The following is a 16,238-nucleotide window of genomic DNA, read 5'->3' as shown; positions in this document are numbered from 1 at the left end:
AAATTGATAATTATCATTGTGATAGTAGTTGTGTTGCTGGGCATTTTAGCGTTGATTATTGGATTGTCCGTTGGGCTGAAATAAGAGTGGCCTAAGGGGCTGCTGCACTGAAATGTAAGTAGATGAATGGTTCTGGATTGGCTTCTCCTGAGGAATTCATCTGGGATTTCATTCTACTCTTTCCTAATGACTGTCATAATAGGCTTTTAAACTGTTGGTTGCCTTAATTCTTTAAATTCCTTAAAATCCCATTCTTGGGTTCTGGCTGCAGGATGTGGGTCAGGTCTTCCATTTTTTTGTAGCCTGATTGCTTGTTTCTACTTTCTTGTCACTTAGAACATTTAGTACCTCATTCTGACTATCTGTACCCAGGAGGCATGGGTAGATGTTGGATGCAATCTGGGATCCATCTTCTAACTTCTTAGTGGCTTTCATGGATGTTGGGCTGAGCATTCCTTGTCCTTTTTCAGTAGAACTGAAGCTTTATACTGCAGTCTCAGGCTTTAAGAGTTGTTTGTGGCTGAATGTTAGCTCTTGAATGAGGTACTTGATAACATTTTAAAGTGCTGAATCATGGCAGAGAGAAACACTTAAAAAAAGAAAAACTTAAATCTTAAAGAAGGGTCAAATTCACACAGCTAATAGTGGACCTAGGAGAGTGCTTTACTACATCTTAATTTCTTTTTGTAAAGTAAGTAGTGTTTATCCTTGTATACAAAGTCCAGTGAACTCTAGGCTGTCAACCAAAATTTATTAAGATACAGCTGGCCAGTAAATTAGGCTTAAAACGGTGAACTTGATAAAGATGATCTAATAGTCCTTGGGCCTTAAGAACTTTGTTTTTTTCTGGATAAAATAGAGTAATGCTATTTTTAAAAGTGTTTAAGATACAGACAAGTGAAAGTTACCCTGTAGTATTATTCTTCTTAACATGTGACAGGCTCACACACTTAGTTTTGCATAGTTCAGACTATATTAATTATATAGTGCTTTTATCTAGTTAGAAAATCATAAGGATCATTCTTTATTACTAAAATCTTATTGAAAGCTATTTCTCAACATAAGGACATTTAGCATTTCCTCAGTGTTGGAGTTTATATTATTTTGCTATCATTGAGTGTGATGAAATTCATATTTTCCTATTCTCTTGGTATAATTCAGAAACCAGATTACTGAAGTAACAGGCATGGACTTCTTTGAGGGTTGATGCAGACTTGCATGTTCACACTGAGGCTCATTCTTCATTTTACTTCAGCCCCACCTAGGTGTGTCACAGTGTGCATTTTTTCCCTGACCATGTGGCTTGGGGATCTGGAAGTCAGATTATTAAATCTTAAGTGTTCAACTTTGAGAGGTATAGTGCTGAGGCAATCAAGCTCTCGGGTTCTTTTGATCTCCTTCTCTTTCTCCTGCCATCATTCTAGTCCTTGATGACTTCTGTTTATAACGTTTCAGTTTTGTGCTCAGTCTTGACTATCTCAGTGAAAAGTCAAAGCATTAGGAAGGCTGAGAACCACTGACATAGAGGTTTTCTTAGTTCTTTCACAATAGTTCTTGTATTTCACATGTCCAGCCTTAGGCTTGTCTCTGGGCTATTTCAATTTAGTGTTGACTTCTGCATGCTCTTTTTAGTAGGCATTTCTGATCTTTGATCTCCACATTTGGGGTTGTGGTTAATTCCCCTTGTTCTTTAACATTGTTCTGTATACTGATCAGCTTCCCCTCTCCCTACCTTTCTTAGCTTGGCCTGACCACTCTTGTCTCCAGATGGGAACAAAGATTAAATGGCCTTCCTGAGAATGAGGGGTACCTGTTCCTTTATTTCCTTGTAACCATTCTTGGACCTGGCTCAGCAAACAATCTACCCCTGGAGGGATCTAATCTACCTGGTGCAGCCCTGAGTTCTCAAAACACCTCCCATCTTAGCAGCTGAAGTACCCTCCTCCGGACCGTGTGAAGCAACCCAGTGTGTTGGTGTGTCAGTTATGCCTTGTGACTTGGAAAATCCCAGAGAGACCAGCCGGGGCGCTGTATTTCTACCTCATGGAGTATTCTCTTGGAATATACTTTGTAGGGGAGTAACTAACAAAGTAGAGGGCTTCTTCTAAGTTTAGCAGTAGTGTGGCTTGGATCAGAGTCCCTAGCTGGCAGGATGCCAATCTTTAGTTTGTAGTCTGATGTCCTGAAAACATGAAAGACTAATGGATGCCATTTTGGTCTTACAAGTTGGCTTTTTTGAAATTCACCTTTTAATTAAGCTCTAACTTCACCTTGTGGGGCACATTGATTTTTCTCTATATTCACTCTTGTTTACTCAGAGAGACCAGGGTGACAAGTCCTCTGAAGCTACCATTGGCAAAGACTGAGGACATAGAACATAGTTCCATGTCTGAGTCTTGGAAACTGGCTAGTCACTGTTAGAGAATTGCTCTTTGTGAAGACAGTACCTTGAGGCCAAACAGACCTAGGGATTTACAACTGGTCCAGGGACAAGGTGCTACTGTGTCAGGCTCTGGAAATGTCAGTCATTTGTGTGTTTCAGGTGTACTTTTGTAATTGTGTATGTGAGAGGTATTTATGTAACTGTCTGCCTCTCAGGAAGTAGGAGAACTAGAAGATACTATGATCTCAAAAAGAAAGAAAGAGACAAAGGTAAACAGAGCTTAGCTAGAATCAGGTAAGGAATATGTGCTTACCTCCGTGAATCATTGTAGAAATGTGATTTTCCCCTTGCCATCAAGCTTGTTTTCTGGATGGCTGCTGCCATGGGAATCAAATGAGATCTTTGCAGTAAGGACTAAAGTGATTCCCATTGAAGTTTTCTGCACAGCAGATAGTGAGTGTGTAATATTATTTACCTCTATCTGCTGCTTACAAGAGCTTTGGCCAGAGAACATCTCCCAACTGTCTGATATTATTTACACTGTCCGTGTGATCTTTCTCTCTTCTCTGGCAGGAGACTCGGGAGTCTGTAGAACAGCTCTTCTGCTTTCTTTTGTCCCCTGTATTTCCTATCATGGAGGCAATAACCTGGAAATCTTTGCTAGTGATTGCAGTGGTAAGCCTTAGACCTTTGGTGATCCCTGCCAGTATCCCTGATTTGGGGTATTTAAACTCCTAATTTAACGTGTTTTGTGGGATGAGTACTCTAGTCTGGGCACTGCCTATGAGCTTCCTTTGTAAAGGCGCCTCTTCAGTCAACCGGCACTCAAGATGGAGCCGTAGGGATGCCCTCCTCCCTATGGCTGTGATGTCTGGCAGGACTGGCTCGAGCTAGGAGAGGAAACAACCCTTAGTAAAGGCCTTTTCTTTCCTCCTTCAGGTCAGGGGCTAAAAGTTTGAAATGCTACATGTGAAGGGCTTTTGTTGTTTGTAAATTTTTAAATGTAAACTTGTCTATTTTATTGCTAATTTAAAAATAAATGACTTTATATTGATTGCAAAACTGCTCTGGGGCCATCTCTCTGCAAAATTGTTTTGGTGATTTGGTGCCACCATGTGGTGACTTGGTGCCTCAGAAGCAATTGTCCCTCAATGGCTCTAGAAGAAAGTACATCTGTTGGAATGCTATCCAGAAGGCAGAGAAAATACAACACATCCTTGTGAAGCTGATTCTACGTCTCTAACCTGGAAGTGTTTTCTGCACAAGCCAGATCCATCCATTTTCCTCCTGTATTCCCTGTCCTTTCTGTCCCTCCTCCATGTCTGGTCCCATCTGCCTCCTTTTTGTCAGAATGTGTTTCTGCACAGCGATGCCATTTCTCATGTATTTCTCTCTCCTTCTGACGAGCAGAAGAAGATCATGATCATGATCTGCTGTATAATCCTTGCCATTATCTTGGCTTCTACCATTGGGGGCATATTTGCCTGAAAAGGTGAGCTTTCTGGGGAGGGCCTGGCCTGCTGTCACTTACTTGACACACTTGTATTCTGGGTGCTCTCGATGTGTGTCACCAGGTTGCATAATAAGGGGTAGGTGAGGGCTGGGCACTAGAATAGCTGAATGTTAGAGAAAACCAAGGAATAGGGATGTTTTGGAGAGCAGTAGGTGAAGAACAACTGGGAGTAGGTAGTCAGTGAGGGTGATGGGTAAGTAAGGTAGCAGTCCATGTCCCATGACTGATCCTGGCAGTATTATACGTCCCAACAGTGAGGGATGTCCAACTCTTGTAAAATCTTAAGCCCTTGTATCTGGAAATGGTAGTAGAATTATTTTTGCATTGAACTTGATTTAAAATCCCCTGCTTCTAAGGATAGGGCAAGCTTGTGCAGTTTTAAGAGTAGTTTCTCACCCCTGCAGAGGAGAGGTGATATCCTGGCCATGAACACCATGCTGCATAATATATGATTTTTCTTTCCATTTTCTGTTACTTCCTTCTGCTCTCACAGATGGGATCTCAACAGGTATCTCCAGTCTTCCACCTCTGTGGTGCCATCATGTCTTCCCTTCAGAGTCTTCCTCCGCTAAGCCTCTTTTCATTAGGAAACTTTCAACACAGGGCACCAATCAACTGTTTATTAAATGTTACAGAAAGGGTGAACAAATTAATGAAAATATGGAATTGAAAGGCAGGGATGAAGGAACAGGGAGCACAGCAATATCCAGTGGGTTTAGATGGCCCTTAAAGGGCAGACCTGCATGCTAGAGAAGCATAATGGGTCCCTGTTTAGGGTACCTCTGTGTAGACTCGGAGCCTGGAGGCCAGGATGCTGAAGAGGCAGGTATTACAACAGGCCCAACTGCACAAGCTGTTAACTGAAATCTGAGGCCGTCTCTCAGATAGGTACTCCCTTTGACTCTTAACGGCTCTTCTAGGCCGCACTCTTAACCCACCAGATGTCTGCTTCCTTCTTTAGGGTCCAAAAATAGTTTTTACTTTATAGATTGTTTAAGGATAGATACTATGCCTGTCTCAAACACTACCATGTCCCTACTGCTTAGCACATACAGTGCCTGCCACTTTCAGATATCTGCTGGCTTGTAGTCAAGCTTTGATTTCATTCATGGATGAGCCCTTGGGCTTGGCTTTTAAACTCTTTAAAGTATCATCAGTATTATGCTTTATTATTAATCAGAGGTGTATGGAAAAATATGGCAACACCCCTATTACCATTCCATACACTTCAAAAGGTTTTGTTTTGAGGGATGGTGGTTAAGTAGAGGTTGGGTTTCTATTGGTGGTATAAATTCCCATCAGTAGCCTCTCATTTGTCAGATGATGGTTGGTCTCAGGATGGAGGTTCATTCAGCAAATTCATCCTTCCAACAAAAGAAGTTTATACTATAACTCAGCTTCCAAACCAGCACACTGTGTTATCCAGAGTAACGGAAGCCAGGGGATAAAGCTGCTGCTTCAGTCCTTACCAGGTCTGTGTTAGCAGAAGCTGCAGGTCAGTGGCATGTAAGAAACTGGTCCAAACACGTTCCTAATTCTAGGTGTCCTCGTGCTTCACTTTAAAAAATAATTTACTTAGAGACTATTATATCTTACACTCATTAAAAATAAATGAAAAACTGGGTCTAACTTTTGAAAGTAAGTGAAATGCTTCTGTTCTTTGCTGGATCTTATTTTTTAAAAAGCAATGTTTTACCAGTATGCAGTTTTCTACTCACCTTCAAAAGCAAGTGGTTTATACTTCTATCCATTCCTATTTCCCTGAGTTTGAATAAGGAATGCTGGTTCCCTCAGAAAAACTGATCAGTCTTGTTATGGACAAATGAAGCTGGCACCATGAAGTTTTGGATCACATGGGACCCTCTTTTATCCAGCAATAATGTGTGTGTTCCATATACATTAGCTCCGAAAGGGACAGAGGAGCCAAATGCCTCTCCTTACATAGTTTCAGATCTAGGAAGCTCCAAAAGGGGTTCAACGTTCGCTATCAGTCTTTTGCTAAATGGTATATTGCTTCTCATACTCCATGTTTCCCCTTCTGAGGCTGACAGACGATGGCAGCCGGGCATTAAAAATATCTGTTGAACCTACTAGTCTAGGTGTTGTCGTTTTTATCCTCATTGTCCAAAAAATGCATTTGTAATGAGCAAAATATCATAGACTAGGTAGTGTATACATTTATATTTCCAGAGCTGCGACACGCAAAGACTAATTTCAGCTCAGCTCTGGAGGTATTTCTTTTTCTTTTCTTTCTTTTTTTTTTTGGAGACAAGATCTTGCTTGTAGATGTGAGTGGCCTTGAACTCAAACGAGACCCACCCGTCTCTGCCTCCTGAGTGCTGGGACAGCTGGCTATGTCGAACTGTCCTTAATCCTTTAAGCAACTGACACTGACCAAAGAGAAGTTGTACCCTGAGATTACACTCGAACTTTAATTAGAGCCAATCGGGTGACACAGTGTTTCAGAAGTCACTTACTCATGTGCTTAGTTAAGATCCAAGAACCACCAAAGACCCTAAGGACAGTAAGGGTGCAGATTCTCAATGAGTCTGAGCCATGTTCCTGTGTTTTCACTACACGCGCTTGGGCATGTAGAATTTGCCCCAATATCGCCCTTTCTGAGTCAGGTCATATGGGCTCAGGAATTTCCGTATGCCAAACATGTTCGCAGTGGCTATGCGCTCAAAGGTCCAGGGATTCTGGTTATTAAGTTCTCTTTCTTTTTGATTTTGGTGCATCTTTTCTAGAGTCTTACGGCTCACGGCCTTTGCTGGAAAGGGCAACTTGTGGGCAACCTGGTTCAGGACACGCTTTACCTCTTCAAATTCACAGCGTCCACCCATCTCTACTATGAGGCATCCAGTCTTCACAGGTGTCACATAGTGATCAATGGCACCTTTACCTCCCCCCATGCGCTGCCCAACACCTTTTCGAGTGATGGGCTTGAAAGGGGCTGGCACTCGCCATATGGCAAACATGTTCTTGGGATCCATAAATCGATTGATTGTCAAGCGCATCATTTCAAAATGGCCCCAGTGAAGATAACCACCTCCAAGTGCCTAAAAATGAATAGAAAAATTAGAACATGGGGATTTATAAATTATGGAGTCTATTATCATGCCTTCTCTTTTGTAGTAACTGGCTTTAATGATACATATGAAAAATAAACATCTAAGTTCTAATTAGTAATATGGAGGAAACACCTAGGCTACAGTAATAAAAGACAGCAACGGTGGGGAGAGCCCAGGGAGGACTTTTACAGATACGACACTGAAAGCTGAGGAGAGAAGCCTAGGAACCAGTCAGAAGAGAAGAGGAGAGTCCCAGGTGGAGAGAAACATTGATGTAAATGCCCTGCCACAGCAAAGGGCTGGGTGGGTTTAAGGAGAACCAGTGTAGCTGGGGTGGAGGAGGAATGCAGAGTGGACATAAGGTTCTGGGAGGTCAGCAGCTGCACTCTAGGGTACAGTGCAGGCCGGAGAAGAGGACTTTGCAAACATCACTCTGGCTGCCAGAAGTGCCAGAACATATCCACGTGTGTGACACTGACATTAATCTCCACAGAAACCACTTTATAGAAACAAGTACTGAAGCAGCTGTTCTAATACTTCATTTTACCAGAGGCTTGAAAAGGATCCTGTTATAATTGGGGAAAGGGGGTAGCACCTTTGCTCTCTGATTTTATAGTCATCTTCCTTACCACCTCTATAGTTTCAATCATTCTGAAATAATAAGTAGACATCCTGCTGTAAACAACTTATAATGTTTCTGGAATAGCAAGATAAAATGATTTTGGAAAAGCAAGATAAAAATCTAACATTACCCTGTTAGATTTCTGTTAACACAATTTCACCTGGATCTGAACCTCTGTCATTACCTGCTCAGTGTATACCTGTAGTATAGGCAACCTGCTTGTTGGGTACATTATCACAGGGCTTAGACACAGAATTTAGAGCAAACTCTCAAGCATCTAGAATGGGACTCCTGTTTTCAACCCTACACTGAAGAAAGACATAGAACTCATGTTTACTCGGGAACCCAGTAGCTTCGATCTACATCTGTGTAAAGAGCAGTTGGACTATGGCATGTAGGTGTGGCACTTTAAATATGGAAGAAGAGACTAAAGAGAAGAAAACTTCGTTAATCTCTTTTATCACTTACCAAAATTGCAAAATTGCCTTCTGTGAAGTCAGTGGCTTCAGCTGAAGGCCCTCGTATGTCCTTCAGATTTTTAGGTTCTCTCCTTACTTTTGGCACAAGTGGGACTCTTTCAACAAATTTAAGTTTGGATCTTTCAGGGATGGAGACATCTAGCAGGAGCAAAGACAACCGTGAATAAATAAAAGTGTGCTATTCAGAAGACCTCCTTCCTCTTACGGAGATTGACGTCAAGCAAGTGGAAGCCTTAGGCTAATGAATAATAATCCCAGTGGTCGTTACTTGCCTGTGGATGTTTCTAGTGATACTGGAATCTTTCAGCCATAACAATGCTTACACAAATGTTTCTAAGCCAAATTCACTATTACCCCCTTTGTATGTTCAGCACTGTAGGGGCTGTTCTACATTATTACTTTACTCACCGTTAAGCAGCTTTGGTATTTTGAGACTTTTTTTAAAAAACATCCCAACTGTAGTTTCCTCTCTACCTCCGTCTCAATCTGCTCATTCCTGTTTCTATTCAGAAAAGGGCAGGCCTCCCGTGAATATCAACCAAATGTGGAAAATCAAGTTATACCTCCTGTCGAATTAAGGCAGGATGAGGCAACCCAGAATGAAGAAAAGGGTCCCAAAAGCTGTCAGAAGAGTCAGAGACAGTCCACTGTTAGGAGTTTCACAAGAGGACTTAGCTATACAACCATAACATGTATACAGAGGTTTGAGAGAGTCTTAATGGGTGTCACGTGATCACTGTGTAACCTCCAACCTGTAAGAAGTGCTAGAATGAGTGTTGTGTTACAATGCCGGGCAACTTTTATATGTTTTAGGGCTTCAACACTAAACAGACAAACGGGGGAAATACAAAGTGAAGTGTTACAAATTGAAAACAAGGGGCCCATGAGATGTTTCAACCGGTACAAAGCACTGCTTGCCCATCTGACTTGGATCATTAGGGCCCATATGGTGGAAGGAGAGAACTGACTCTCATAAGTAGTCCTTTGGCCTCCACATATATGCCATGGTACATATGCACCCACACAGGTACATGCATACAAAATAAAAGGAAAAAAGTAATTAAAAATAAAAAAAATTGAAAACAAGAACATACATAATTTTCACCTAGGCCAAGAATCATAATTGGGCAGGTGGTATTCTAATCTCCACTTTAAAGAAGAGGAACTTGGGCTGGAGAGATGGCTCAGTGGTTAAAAGCACTGACTGCTTTATCAGAGGTCCTGAGTTCAATTCCCATAAACCACATAGTGGCTCACAACCATCTGTAATGGGATCTGATGCCCTCTTTTGGATTATCTGGAGATAGCTACAGTGTTCTCATATAAATAAAATAAATCTAAAAAAAAAAAAGAAAAAAGAAGAGGAACTTAAGGTGTAGAGACTAGAGACATCTCACAATTAACCCAGTTAAAACATAAAAGCCAGAAGCATGTTATTTTTAAAAAAGAAGAAAAGGGGCCACTGTTCCTCTGTATTCTAGTGGGGGCACAGAACACTATACTGTAGAAAAAAATTGTCCTTCAATTCTGTTGGGAAACTTACAAACTAGGATTTCTCTGGTCTATTAACATCTTTACTCTCCATATGCGAACTTGAGAAAAACAATTGTGATTGATTTAAAAAAATATGAAAAAGAACGGCTCCATGATAGAAATAAACAAAACAGGAAGCCTCAAGAAGTCATCAGATTATCAGTGTCATTAAAAGTTGGTGTTCCAGGTTATAACCCCACCCCCCACCCCGGGCTTCCATGAGCAGCTACTGTGAAACCCGGTAACACTTTCTTTTAGAAGTCAGTATGCATTTCTAAGCGCACACAGCACTTTATTAAGAATTTTATGAGTGTTTTGCCTACATGTATTGATGCGCAGAAGAGGATGTAGGAATCTCTGAGGCTGGGATCACAGACGGTTATGAACCATTCTGTGGGTTCTGAGAACTGAACCTGGGTTCTCTGCAAGAGCAACACATGTTATTAACTGCTGAGCCATCGCTCCAGCCCACAAGACCCTCAGATGTCCAGGTCATTTGCATTTTGGGAGTTTTTAGTGTATTAAAGAGTAAAGTTAGATTTACAGGACTGCAGTGCACCTGGTTACTATTGCTAACTGTCTGCATATATGAACTATTATTGAGCGAAGATAAAAAATCTAATAAATGCCCAGTTAGTGCGGACTGGGTAGATCATGGGCCACACAGATCAGTGGTAGGACGCCTGGGAACTAGCCCAATAGTTACTTGCTTTGCAACAGCGAGGGACTTCGTTGCCTCTAATGCTTATCAGAACACTGCTTGGCAGCACAGTTCTCCTTCCTTACATATATCTGTTGAATCACTCAGGAGGGAGGAAGCACAAGCACACCTACGATGTCTTTTATCAGAGGGAAAAAAAGTGGAAATGATAAGTACTTACTTTCAAAAGTTGGAACTGGGAGGAGCGTCTTCAGACCAGCACTGGTGGGAAGGGCTGCCCAAGTATCTACAAAGACAAATCAAACCATTGTTGTTATACTCCGGATCACTCCTGGCAGAGGTGTCTAGAAGTATGGGGGTACGAGTTCCACTAAATGTGTTCCCAAGGCAACAACTAGGATCACGGAGCACCGTCTCCCGCACAAGACCAGGACCCATGCATCCGCATAGTGGAGGCGGAGGAAGGAAAGCGCAGGTCCTATTGGAGTAAGCATATACTTTGGAATGTGGGGAGGAAGAACAGGGAGATGCCTTTTTAAAAGATCAAACGGATTTTCTGACCTGAAAAGTGCATCCGCCAGAGCGGCGCGGGCGCGCGCGTCAGTAGCCTCCACATGGCCACGCGCGTGCAGCCGGGTCGGGATTCTCTCGGCGACAACAGTACCTTTCCTCAGTTCAGCGCTCGGTCGCCTGCGGACACAAGACCGGAAGTGGCGTATTCTGTTCCATCTTTTACAGAGTCCTGACGGAAGTGGAGGAAATTTGAGCCCAGCACCTGGTTCCGGAGCAGGTATCTGCAGGTTAAAAGTCACGCAGGCCAAGCCACGCCCAATGTGTTTCAAGTTTCCTTGAGGGTTGGCTGTTTTTTTGTTTTTTGTTTTCCTGCTTAATGATCGCTCTGGGTTTACTTCTTAATGTAGAAAGCTGTGAAAGCCTGAGGTTTGGTGGTAGGCAAGTTGTTGCCTTAACTTTCCCTACATTTTTGTCCCTTCTCTAGGGACATAGAAAGATACCATTGATTTATCATTGGCTTACTTACTGTGCGTTTGCTGAATTTGGTCTTGACAAATCTATCATAAGAGCTGTAGCTGGACCAACCGGCTGGGTTCGATCGCCTGTCCTCAATATGCTAATTAAAAGAAAATAAGGGCGAAAGCTATTCATTTAAGGTGGCTTCACTTGGAGTAACAGATGACAGGCTCCAATGACCATCCAAGATTGTCTTCATTGCCCTGAAATGAGCTTTAAGCCTGCATCTGTCCGTCCATCCATCTATCTATCTATCATCTATCTATCTATCTATCTATCTATCTATCTATCTATCTATCTATCTATCTATGAGACTAGAATCTCTATGTAGTTCTGTCTGTCCTGGAATTCACTATGTAGATCAGGCTGGCTTCAAACTCACAGAGATCTGCCTGCCTCAGCCTCCTCAGTGTGGGATTAAAGACACGTACCACACCTGGCATCTTTAAGTTTAAATAGAGGACGAATTGGGGCATTGAATGGGGAGTGGGCTGAAAAGTATGCATAATTAAGCAGTCCAGGATTAGGTGTCTGGTTGATCATTGCTTCAGTTCCGATTTGGCACAGTGGTCATCTCAAGCTGGCACAGTTTAACAGGATTAATCTGTTTCTATAAATGATCAGTTTGGTTTCAAGATTTAGCCTTGTCTTCACAGAAGTGGGGCAGTGTTCTGTCTTCAAATTTTTCCCTTCAAGAATTCCCAGAGAGGGCTGGAGAGATGGCTCAGCGGTTAAGAGCACCGGACTACTCTTCCAGAGGTCCTGAGTTCAATTCCCAGCAACCACATGGTGGCTCACAACCATCTGTAAAGAGATCCGATGCCCTCTTCTGGTGTGTCTGAAGACAGCTACAGTGTACTTATATATAATAAATGAATAAATCTTAAAAAAAAAAGAATTCCCAGAGAAGGAGCTGGAGAGACAGCTGGGTAGTTAAGGGGATTGGCTGCTGTAGTGAATGGATTACACCATAATTTAATAACAAAGGGAAATGAAATAATGTATATTATACTTTTGGTAATAGTGGGCATATTATTTTTCCTGAGGCTGGAGCTTTGTAATCATTAGAACAAGAGGATTTGTATCCAAGCATTTAGGAGACAGAGGGGATTAGCAAACGAGACCGATGTCTGCTGTGTTTAACTCATGTTAAATCTGTCTGCCCTTAAGAATTACCTTCACAACAGTAAGTACAATCTACAATGCTTGTAGATAAGCTATACTGGGGAAATTGCTTACAAACCTATACACCTGTGCAACACATCTGCTTCCCAAGTATTAGTAGACTTTACAAATCCACCCTTTTAACTTGTTTACCTTTGTAAAGACCGCATTCCATTTTCTGCCCTGGCAAAAGACCACATTTTGAAGGACCAGAGAGGGGTCAGGACTCCAACTCCCCCCCCCTTTTTTTTTATTAACTTGAGTATTTCTTATATACATTTCAAGTGTTATTCCCTTTCCAGGTTTCCGGGCAAACATCCCCCTCCCCCCTCCCCTTCCTTATGGGTGTTCCCCTCCCAACCCTCCCCCCATTGCCGCCCTCCCCCCATAGTCTAGTTCACTGGGGGTTCAGTCTTAGCAGGACCCAGGGCTTCCCCTTCCACTGGTGCTCTTACTAGGATATTCATTGCTACCTATGGGGTCAGAGTCCAGGGTCAGTCCATGTATAGTCTTTAGGTAGTGGCTTAGTCCCTGGAAGCTCTGGTTGCTTGACATTGTTGTACTTTTCCAACTCCCCTTTTTAACAGAGATGTAATTCATTTCACGACAAGTGCCACCCATCCCAGGAATGTCAACAAAGGTGCTTGATCAGAAGCAGGCATCTTGATTGGAGGAGTCTAAAAATGAAGAAATAGAGAACCCCCTCCTTCCTGTCTTATTTTCACTATTATTTCTCTACTTAAAATAGCACTGAGCCAAGGAGCAGGTTTCCCCCTAAATTTAATTCAGTGTTGTATTATGTGTTGGGCATTTAGGTTTTAAAATTATGTTCTCTGTAACTATAAGAGACAGGTTTTTTTTTCTTTTTTCTTTTTTTGACTTTGTCGAACACATCTTTAATCCCATGATTTGGGAGGCAGAGACACTCGGATCTCTGTAAGTTTGAGGCCACCCTGGTCTACAAAGTTGTAGGACAGCCAGAGCTACATACTGAGAACCTGTCTTGAACAAACAAATGGAAAAACCCAAAGCCAAACCAACTAAATGAACAGCAAACAAACAAATAGCCCCCCAAGCCCCCTAAGATTAAAAAGTAGCAAAATGTCAATTAAGGAAGGAGAAGCTGGATATCCTCTGGTCCTTTTTTTTTCTTTCAGTTTAAAAACATTTCAGGCTGTGTGGGTGTTTTTTGGTTGGTAGTTCAGTTTCTGAGAGCTCCCCTTGGTGTATCAACTTTCTGCAGAATTTGTTGCATCCTCTCTCTCTCTGAGGCCAGACATGGCAGCCCTCTGCTACCTAAGTACTGGGAGCCTGGGACCAGTTCGTGTATGCTCTTTGGTTGGTGGCTCAGTCTCCGGGAGCTCTCAGGTCCGGGTTAGTCGACACTGTTGGTCTTTCTGTGGGGTTGCGCTCTCGCGCTCTCTCTCTCTCTCTCTCTCTCTCTCTCTCTCTCTTACATTTCAAATGTTATACCCTTTCCAGGTTTCCCGGCCATAAGCCCCCATCCCATCCCCCTCCCCTTCTTCTATGAGGGTGTTTCCTTTCCCCAACCACCCCCCTTCCCACTCCCCTTGACATTCCCCTGCACTGGGTCCTTAGCAGGACCAAGGGCTTCTCCTTCCATTGGTACCCAACCAGGCCATCCTCTGCTACATGTGCAGCTGAAGCCATGGGTCTGTCCATGTGTAGTCTTTAGGTAGTGGTTTAGTCCCTGGGAGCTCTGGTTGGTTGGCATTGTTGTTCTTATGGGATTGCAAGCCTATAGGGGACAATTTTCAGACATTTGCATCTATGTGCAGGTGTCCACAGAGGCCAGAAGAGGGAGCCATAGTTCTGTCCAGGTGCTTGTAAACTGTAGGCTTCTGAACAGATAGTCCTCTGAAAGAACAGGAATTGCAAAATGTGAATGCTTCACTCCTTCTTTAAAAGGGGAACAAGAATACACTTGGCAGGGAAGAGAGAGGCAAAGATTAAAACAGACACAGAAGGAACACCCATTCAGAGCCTGCCCCACATGTGGCCCATACATATACAGCCACCCAATTAGACAAGATGGATGAAGCAAAGAAGTGCAGGCTGACAGGAGCCGGATGTAGATCGCTCCTGAGAGACACAGCCAGAATACAGCAAATACAGAGGCAAATGCTTCCAGGTCCAGCTTCCAGGGACTAAGCCACTACCTAAAGACTATACATGGACTGACCCTGGACTCTGACCCCATAGGTAGCAATGAATATCCTAGTAAGAGCACCGGTGGAAGGGGAAGCCCTGGGTCCTGCTAAGACTGAACCCCCAGTGAACTAGACTGTGGGGGGGAGGGCGGCAATGGGGGGAGGGTTGGGAGGGGAACACCCATAAGGAAGGGGAGGGGGGAGGGGGATGTTTGCCCGGAAACCGGGAAAGGGACTAACACTCGAAATGTATATAAGAAATACTTAAGTTAATAAAATAAAAAAAAGGAAAAAAAAAAGAACAGGAATTGCTCTTAACAGTAGAACATCTCTCTAGCCACTAGCAGTTGCCATTTTTAAGTGGGGGAGTAATGAAGAAACACAATGGCAGCAACAAACAGCAAAATATAAAAAGGATATAGGTAGTGAACAAAAGCTGGGTGAAATAGACTAAAGTCGATGTCTGATGACCTCTTCCAGTCTAATGAATGATAAGTCACACAGTGGTGATATGCCAGTTCTCATTTCTTCATGGATGAGTGATGTCATTTTTTAAAGCACTATTTTAATTGGTCAAGCCACAGTCCCAGTGTATAAGTAATTTGGCTCCATAAAAAATTTTGAGTGGGTGGAGGACGCTTCTGCCTCAGTAGACAAGAAGTCAGAAGACAGAAGTGTAGAGCATGGGCTAAGGCAGGAACCACAGTCTCTCACTTTCCCTCATGATCTTGATTTCAACATTTGCAATTTGTTTGTATGTATGCTAGTTTTTATATGCATTTGTTCACTTTTCCTTTTATCGATTCAAGACTGCTTGTTATGTCTCACAGGCAGATTCTCGATTTAGTGTGTGTGTGTGTGTGTGTGTGTGTGTGTGTGCTGAAACTAGAAAGGGAACCAATGGGAGGAGGAGTCTTAGAGGGTTGGGGAAAGTGGAAAGAGAAGGAGGGTAACGAATGGGATACATGTGGCATGCAAGCAGAAGGAGGATGATAGGGAAATAGAAAGGTACCAGCAGGAGATGGGACAGGGGGGACGGTCAAGAAGAATAAAATATCTGCGAACACCACAAAGCCCACTACTATGCATACTAACTTAAAAATAATGCTTATTTTAAAACCTTTTGTTATGTGTTGGGTTCCTAACTACTGCCTAGGCTTATAGGTTGAAGCCATCTTTCCCACTCTGCAGACTTGCCTTTTCTGTGTCTCCATCGGAAGGGGTAGAAGGTTTCGTTTATTTGGTTCCAGCTCCTTAAGAGGGTGTTGAACTTGTACCCAACATAAGTCACTTACACCTCTTACTTGGGGAAAACATCCACCTTTCTGTCTTCCCCCACAGCATTACAAAAATCTGTGGAACTGACAACTCCTCCAAAGTTTAGGCTTTACTCTCTGTGGCCATTAGAGGGCCCAGTATGCCTGTGTAGTCAGACACCCAAGCCGAGTGCACTCCTTAGTGCTATGAGTGATGTAATCATGAGCTTGTGCTTGTGTTTGTGATCTGCTGGGACAGTTACATTTGAATTCATTTTTTAAAAATTCCACTTTTTGTTATTGTTATATTATTATAAACTTACATATCTTAAAGGGTTCTTTCTCCTCTTTCTCAG

General features: G+C 42.7%; 2 protein-coding genes across 12 annotated transcripts in view; one reads left to right on the top strand and one right to left on the bottom strand.

Moving 5' to 3' along the window:
* Stx3 (syntaxin 3) overlaps window positions 1–16,238 on the top strand; it is a 174,169-nt gene that overhangs the window by 45,465 nt on the left and 112,466 nt on the right. For 2 of the 11 annotated variants that reach the window (XM_006231097.5, XM_017589775.3), the window contains exons 10-11: window positions 3,794–3,875; window positions 4,390–5,986. The exons of 5 other annotated variants lie outside the window; for them this stretch is intronic. In XM_006231097.5, the coding sequence (XP_006231159.1) occupies window positions 3,794–3,871 (78 nt within the window). In that variant the 3' untranslated portion in view covers window positions 3,872–3,875; window positions 4,390–5,986. Of the gene's footprint in view, window positions 3,446–3,793; window positions 3,876–4,389; window positions 5,987–16,238 lie in introns of those variants that run through there. 4 more of the 11 variants (NM_031124.2, XR_005492999.2, XM_008760263.4 and 1 more) reach the window with 4 other exon arrangements.
* Mrpl16 (mitochondrial ribosomal protein L16) lies at window positions 6,150–10,962 on the bottom strand. Its single transcript, NM_001009647.1, has 4 exons — window positions 10,824–10,962; window positions 10,483–10,548; window positions 8,058–8,206; window positions 6,150–6,955 (listed from the first exon to the last, which is right to left on the bottom strand). Exons 1-4 carry the CDS (start codon window positions 10,876–10,878, stop codon window positions 6,470–6,472), a joined length of 756 nt encoding a protein of 251 aa, NP_001009647.1. The 5' UTR covers window positions 10,879–10,962; the 3' UTR covers window positions 6,150–6,469.

Source organism: Rattus norvegicus, chromosome 1 (assembly GCF_036323735.1).
Source record: "Rattus norvegicus strain BN/NHsdMcwi chromosome 1, GRCr8, whole genome shotgun sequence".
NCBI classification, from domain to species: Eukaryota; Metazoa; Chordata; class Mammalia; order Rodentia; family Muridae; genus Rattus; species Rattus norvegicus.
Note: the sequence above shows the minus strand (reverse complement) of the source record. Positions and strands in the feature narration are given on the sequence as shown.

Excerpts from the sequence above, each read along its gene's own strand:
- Mrpl16 (NM_001009647.1), bottom strand. The coding sequence starts at position 10,878 with ATGTGGAGGCTACTGACGCGCGCGCCCGCGCCGCTCTGGCGGATGCAC. Across the intron at positions 8,207-10,482 it reads CCCAGTTCCAACTTTTGAAA|ATGTCTCCATCCCTGAAAGA; the intron begins GTAAGTACTTAT and ends TGCTCCTGCTAG. Across the intron at positions 6,956-8,057 it reads AAGGCAATTTTGCAATTTTG|GCACTTGGAGGTGGTTATCT; the intron begins GTAAGTGATAAA and ends ATTCATTTTTAG.